Below are 7,221 nucleotides of genomic sequence, written 5' to 3'. Positions count from 1 at the left end.
AATTACTTCAAACCAAAACCAAACTGTTCTCTTGAAAAATCATACCAAACCATATGATTTAGACCGGTCTAAATTGATTCATTAGTCAACTACTTATTTCATGAGTATTCCTAATATATTTGGCATGAATCCAAACTATTTCACATATTACCACTACTAGAAATATCACTTTTTGCGTCTATATTTTTGCGACTGATTATTTGACCGTCGCAAAAAAAAAATATCTGCAATGACAAATCAGCCCAAAAACTTTTGAGCCCACTATTGGGAACCACTCGGCCCAATTTATATTTTCCTTCATTTCCCCCAAATATGATCGTGTAAAACTTGCCCTAGACTCTCATTTCCCCCAAATATAATTTCGCTTGATCGTGTCTGAGGAAGAGAATCTGATTTGCCTCTGTCAATTTCGCTCTATAGATCACCAAGGTCGTCTGAAGAAGATATCTCCAACGGTATGAACTCTCTCTCTCTCTCAGTGAGTCTCTTGATATCATTCATTTGTATTTCAACTTTTTCATCTCTCTACTTCGTCACTTGAACTCAGTGAACTCACTGTAATTCGTATTCAACTTCTTCATCTGAACTCACTGTAATTCGATCACTTTTTCGTCAATTTATTGATTTTTCCACCAGGTAGTCTGATTTTGGAAATAAGCTTTGGTTTGAATCAATCTGCTACAGGTACAAGCTTCGGTTTCGCCAATTTATTGATTTTTCCTCACTGTAATTCGTATTTGAACACACACACACACATACACACACATATATATGTATGTATATATATATTTATTGATTCCTCACTGTAATTCCTCACTGTATTCGTATTTATTGATTTATGTTTTTTTTTTTTATTTAAAAAAAAGTTATTTTATCTATTTTTAATTGCTGGTGATAAACGTGCACTTATTAAAAGGTTGTATCTAGTGCACAATGTTCTCACTTATTTACAAAAGAGTTTGGGATAAGTAATGGATTTGAAGAAGAGGAATTGGTTATTTGTTTTTTAATAATGGATTGGTGATGAGTCTTTATAAGCTGCAAGTTGTGGAATGACTAGACTTTACACTACCAACGTGTTTAACATTTGAATGACTTGCATTATATTACTTTTTAATTGATGGAAATTGATATAAAATTTGCATATAAAAGGAAAATTATTGAGATATTTAAAAGGGTGAAGTATTCATTAGTGAGATTAGGAAAAAAATATTTATAAAAAAATTATGATTTTAATTATTAATATTTATAATGTTTATCATATTTTTGTAAATATTTTTTTAATCCTTCCCTTATTTAAATGGTGTACTATGACAACGTAAATTATCATAAAATTTTGAATAATGGAGAGCAACACTGTTACGATTATTAAAAATTGTAAATAAATGTGAGAGTGAACAATTTTGGTGATGGAGATTTTTGGTGTTAGTATATTTTTTCTTTAGTCATTGGTCTGCCTAGATACGAAGAAGAAAAGAAAAAAAAAAAAAAAAAACCATTTTCAACAATATGATTCATTGATTCATTTTCTGTAGGCCTTCATGAACTTGTAACTGTGTTATTTTGATATGCACCAAAAAGAAAGTATTATTTGAATACAACTTCTGAACTATCTCTTTATTCTCTTTTACTTTCTATTCATTAAATTACAGTAGATTTAGAACGTATGCATTTATTTATCATTATTCCTTTTAATTTGATGTAGGTTTCCTTTTTAAAGAACCATGTTAATATTGCTAGTGGGACACCAAGCAGGTAAGTGGTCTTAGTCTGTTTTTTTATTTGATATTTTGTGAAGGCACTGGCTCTGTAAGGCATCTCTGGCTGGAAGGTTACCCATTTAGTCTGTCAAGGTCCTTGACTATTTTTGGGTCTTTGAGATAGGTAGGTAAACTAGTCTTTGTTTTGGGAGCTAAATTTATAAGGCAATGTATTTTAGTTGGAATAAGGTTAAGTGAGAGTAATAAATTGATAGTGCTGCAAGCATTGCACTAGGGCGTGATTCTCTTACCCTTTCTGATCAAACCTACATGCCAATTTAGGTTTCTTCATTTGGTATTTTCTTATCTTCATCCTTGAGTTTTTCTATGTCTTTATGCAAGGAAGTCGTATCATGTTGCCTTGTATATAACTTTCAACTTCTTTTTAGTTTAGTTTACTATTCTTGTGTTTGTTTTTGTGTAACTTGTTTGGTTTTGTATTGTGAGCGGTCATTGATGATGCGACAGACTGTGAGTCCTCTGAAAATCATAGTAGTCACTAAGCTGGCTCTTGCCCTTTGTAGTTGGAGAGGAAGGAAGCTGAAGCAATCTTAGAGAGTGACACCGAGGGAGGAGAGCCTCTAGTGTGTAGAGAAACTGTATATCTTTTAAAAATAGCTTGCTGCCCAAGGAGGGGAAAACCTCTTTTTATATGACTTGAGCCATAGGGGCCAACTTACTCTCATCCTTTTTACTTCCTGTGCATTTATTTCCCTGTTCACCCAAACAAAGAATCTTGTTATTTTTTGTTCATTTGTGTTTTTGGAATGGATCTTCTCCAGTCCATTATGCAGATCTAATTCATAATTTTTTTTCTCCTTAATTAGCAGGCTTCGCATTTCAATTTACTTCATCGATTATGCTGTTGTGGTGACAAGTGAAATATCATTTATCTTTATTTTTTAGTCCTTTTCGTTTGGGTTCATTAACGTATTAAGTTGTATAAAATGATTTTGTAAAATCTCAAATTTGTTTTAGGATGAAGAAGTTGATTGATATGGAGGCACTGGGATTAACACGATTAGCAGTGATTATGCTTGGCATGCAAACTGATGTTAAGGGTTATTCCTTATTAACACTTCCTCGAGTAAGGTTTGACTATAACTTTACCAATCTCTGTCCTTGTTTTCCTTTTACCATTGTCATCTTTTATGTTATTTCTTTCCTTGTCATAAACATTGTTAATTTAGAATCCAGAACAACCACGTCTTTGTCATAAATATTGTTAACTTGTTTCTCATTTATTTGTGTCGTGTGACAGAGATGAGTTATGGGACTTGTATAAGAACAACTTGCACCCACGACTAGTTCAAGGTGATCTTCGTATCTGTCTCTATGGTCTGATACCAATTAGCTCCAAGGTAAACAAGGAAGTTACTAGTGACTGAATAACATCATATTGAGGTGTAGCTCAATAGTTGACTTTGTTGTGCATGTTGGCATCTAGATTTTTGTCTGTCTATGTGTGGTTTTGGATAATCCCCTGAAAAATCTCTCTTTTAGATGTGGACTCATTAACCTTTTTGCTTTTTATCTCAACTAATCTATGGAAAGGACAATCAATGGAGATTGGGAAAGAGAATCCAGATATATTTTTTACAGATCATGAAGGAAGGAGAAATACTGAATGCCAAACTGACATAAACACCTCTCCTCTCCTTTCAACACCTGTCAATCACGTTCTAGCAAACATTTCACACTTGCATGTATGTCATCAAATATTTCTGCTGGAGTTTCTAAATAAATGCTTATGCTTTCTCTCATTGAAGTACTACTGAATCCCCTTGTTATTTGTGAGTTTACATCTGATTTAAAATGCACTTATCATCAAATGTTGCTTGTTTTCCCCAGGGGTCATCAATTGGACTAGTTAAGTCAATGCAGCCGGCTATCAGCAATCCGGCATCTGCTGATTCCGTGATAAGCTCTAAAACTGATCCAAATCTTTGCTTTGCAACGCATACCCATTCCAGCATCTCATTTTCTGGTCTTAGCATGGAGAGTAGTGCTGCAGATCATCAAGACTGGTGCTTCTCCAATGGTTCTCATGGGAGAGCCGCCTCCATTGTGTCCTGAAAGTTCATTCCCTTCAACTAGTAGGAGCAGTGCTGTTATGCGTTACATGGAAAAGAAGAAGACACGCAAGTAAGAGTAGAGCGGCTTTTTTTTTTTTTTTTTACGCCATTTAGGTTAAAAAAAGAAAAGAATATTGTGTGGACCTAGGAAGCATGGATGTGTATTTAATTCACTTTCAATTCTTTTTGATTGTTAAGTTCTTTGGTTTGATGGAAATTATATTTTGAGATTTGTGATAGTTTCGAGGAAAGTGTAGAAGAAGTGTTAATGCATGAATGTTGAGATTTTATTAAAGGAAGAAATGAAAAATAATGCATGAATGTTGAAATTTTTGCAAATATGTCTTTACGTTTATTGTATATAATATTTGAATATATATATATATATATATATCTATATATATAGGATTGTAGGTTTTGTTTTTTTTTTGTTTTTTTTTTTTTTGCGACGGTAAAAAGATGGTCACTAATACATTGTAGGCATTTTTTAAACTCTTTTGCGACGGCAAAATAGTAGTCGCTATAAGTAGGTTAGGTGGTCGCAAATAGTTTGCGACTGTTGTTTTGCGGTCGCAAAAAGTATTTGCCACCCCCACATTCGCGACCCTCATTTGCCGTCGCATAGGCCGTCGCAAAAAGTCTTTTGCGACAGTTTTTTTATTATTTGCGACGGCTTGTAGCGGTCGCAAAAAGTACTTTTTTTAGTAGTGTACGTAATCCCATTAGTTATATTGATTTGATATGAAAATGTCATTTGTTGTTTTTTTTCATTATAAAAAAACAAAGAAGTAGATTTTTTTATCAACTAATAAAATTTCTTAAAATAACAGTTCTTAATTACGGAGCAAAAAAATTGTACGAAACAATTGAGGTAAGTATTAAGAAATCATTGATATCAATCTATATATTTTTTAATAACTTGTAAGAAATTATCATTTTCTAAAAGGTTTTTTTTTTTTTCTTTTTTTGGTACACTAACCTTGACCCATCAAACAAAATTTGTGACACATATGGACACGTCACTTTCTCATTTGAACTTCACCCCCAATTTAAGGTCGTGTCATGCTATGGTGTTACTGTATAGAAGTATCTTATCAACGACCTTGAATGATAACATACATGCATATTTTGATGGCCACGAACTTCCTCCTCAAATGAAATAATAATAATAACAACAACAAGCAGATATGTCAAATCTTGATATACACTAAAAACAATGAAATATTTAACAAATCCAGAATATTCTAAGCTGTAAAAGTAATGAAGTTTACAAACTTATTACGTTCTTTTATTTATATTTGGAAACTCAATGAAAGAATAACAAATCAACCTTCCTAGACTATTGTTTTGGTACAAAATAACAAATCAACTTGCTGAACAATAAAGTAAAATATAAAAATTCTAAAATGTTGAAACAATTGGCCTAGACATTCTTGTTCTTGATTTATTGCTTTGAATTGAATGTTTAGAACTGAGACTGCATACGAACGATTATATTCTTATCCACTTGACAAGAAATCATTCACTAGCACTAAATAAACAATGATTTCTTGTCCATTGGCTTGCACAAGCTTCGGCTCCTTGCACACCAAACCATTCACTACCACTAGAGCCAAAAAAAATAAAAGATTTAAGGCTCATAAAACTCAATAAGTAAATTATTATAGGATGTGTATACAAATAAATTGGTTTGTTTGTTTGTTTTTTTTTTTTTTTTTTAAAAAATAAAATCTTCTTTTTTGTCTTTTAGAAATAAAACAATAAAAGGTTTGAAAGTGCTCATCAAAAACTGTTTTCAAAAATCAAAAATAAACTTTGGTGTTTCCTAAACGGTGAACTATTTTCAAAAATAAATAAATAATTGAAAAACAGTTCGTCAAACAATTTTTTAAATTTTCCAAAAAATAAAAAAGGGGAAAAAAATAGAAAATATAACCAAATATACTAGAAAGTACATAGGAAGAACATAGAACATAGAACATGAGCTATTGTTGTCTGCAACACAAAAGTCTTGAAGAGGACTATTGTTAGATACAAAAGCAACCGAACAAGTTACAGCCAATAATCCTAATGACCAAACAAATTGTGAAGCCATTTTGGACACAAAAAATCTTCTTCTTGTTGAGAATGAAGCAATCTTCTTTTGAGAATTGAAAGATTTGATGAGATGGGAAATAAGTAACCACTTAGAACTGCTTTTATAGATGTTTTTGGAAGATGGAAAGAGAGACTTTAAAGACAGCCTAATAGCCCTCCTGACACCAATTAATACGCACCAGAATGAGTCTATATCCTTCATTCTTTATAATAAACAGCCAACAACATGTTAGAAATGGTAAATGCAGCCATTTCTTGACAAAATTGTCAATATTTCGGCGGATGATATATGGCTTATAACTACAAATAAATGCTATGTATGCACCACCCTACCATAAAATGTGTAATTTTATTATAAAATTTTGTAATATTAATTATAAAATGTGTAAGCTTGTCACAAATTAATATAATAAAAAATGTCTTAACCAAGTCACAAACTTTTGCAATATCAATTACAAAATTTTGGATATTTTGTTACATTAATTTATGACAAGATTTCATATTTTGTGATTACTGTTACAAAATTTTATGATAAAATTACATATTTTTCTAGTAGGATACGTATGATATATAACATTTCCCCTATGAAATTGTTTGGTTTCTGCATCCTCTCTAAACCCTTTAAAAGAAAGCCTACTACATCTAATGGCACAACCAAAGAAGCTTGCTCTATCATCAATGGGGGACTCCCCCTCCCTACAGCACCTCGGGACGACGCTGACAAGGCCGTCGCTGTGGAGGGCAGTCTAAGCCGTGTGTCAGCAGTGGAGGAGACTAGGGATGGAGCGGATGAGGTGGACTCATTATTACCTACGGCAAGTCAGCATCTGGGGCAGTGTAACACGCAACAGGGGCAGTGTAATCATACCATTCAGAACGGCGTTGAAGCTACACATGTGTGCAACACGCAACAGCCCGTAGGGGGGACTGTGCATGGGCCTATCGTTCCTCAAGGCTTTCTGAAAAGCCTTAGCCAACCTCTCACTGATGGGCCGGGCATCAAGCTGGAGATTGCATTGGGCCACAATGCTTTTGGACCACAGCCTATTAGGCCCTCTAACTCTGGTGTTAAGACCCCATTAATTGGGCCTATTTGTGCAACATCTTGGGACGTCTCACAGTCAAAGAATGGTGCTAACTCCAGCCCAAATTTTTCTAGCTCTAACACCCAACGTTTGAAGAAAGGTAAGAGGAAATGGAGTAAAAGAGAAGGGCTCAAGCACTGTTTGCTAGCTGGGAAATTCTCTGGCTTTACTAGAAGACTAGTGCAATCGGATGCAAACTCAAAT

At 33.5% G+C, this 7,221-nt stretch overlaps 1 protein-coding gene across 10 annotated transcripts; it reads left to right on the top strand.

Annotated features, from left to right (window-relative positions):
- Nucleotides 1-261: 261 nt before the first annotated feature.
- Nucleotides 262-4,174, top strand: LOC114276780 (uncharacterized). 10 transcript variants are annotated; one of them, XM_082894504.1, is made up of 8 exons: nucleotides 302-455; nucleotides 637-684; nucleotides 1,706-1,755; nucleotides 2,591-2,637; nucleotides 2,739-2,852; nucleotides 3,022-3,074; nucleotides 3,315-3,466; nucleotides 3,612-4,174. In XM_082894504.1, exons 5-8 carry the CDS (start codon nucleotides 2,740-2,742, stop codon nucleotides 3,834-3,836), a joined length of 543 nt encoding a protein of 180 aa, XP_082750630.1. In that variant the 5' UTR covers nucleotides 302-455; nucleotides 637-684; nucleotides 1,706-1,755; nucleotides 2,591-2,637; nucleotide 2,739; the 3' UTR covers nucleotides 3,837-4,174. The 10 variants fall into 10 exon arrangements, 4 of the variants coding, with proteins under 4 accessions (XP_082750629.1, XP_082750631.1, XP_082750630.1 ...); XM_082894503.1 differs by lacking the exon at nucleotides 2,591-2,637 and having other exon boundaries at nucleotides 281-455; XM_082894501.1 differs by having other exon boundaries at nucleotides 1,706-2,637.
- Nucleotides 4,175-7,221: the final 3,047 nt, after the last annotated feature.

Source organism: Camellia sinensis, chromosome 11 (assembly GCF_055761805.1).
Source record: "Camellia sinensis isolate YWXY chromosome 11, ASM5576180v1, whole genome shotgun sequence".
Taxonomy (NCBI): domain Eukaryota; kingdom Viridiplantae; phylum Streptophyta; class Magnoliopsida; order Ericales; family Theaceae; genus Camellia; species Camellia sinensis.
This window is presented reverse-complemented; position numbering and strand designations above follow the sequence as displayed.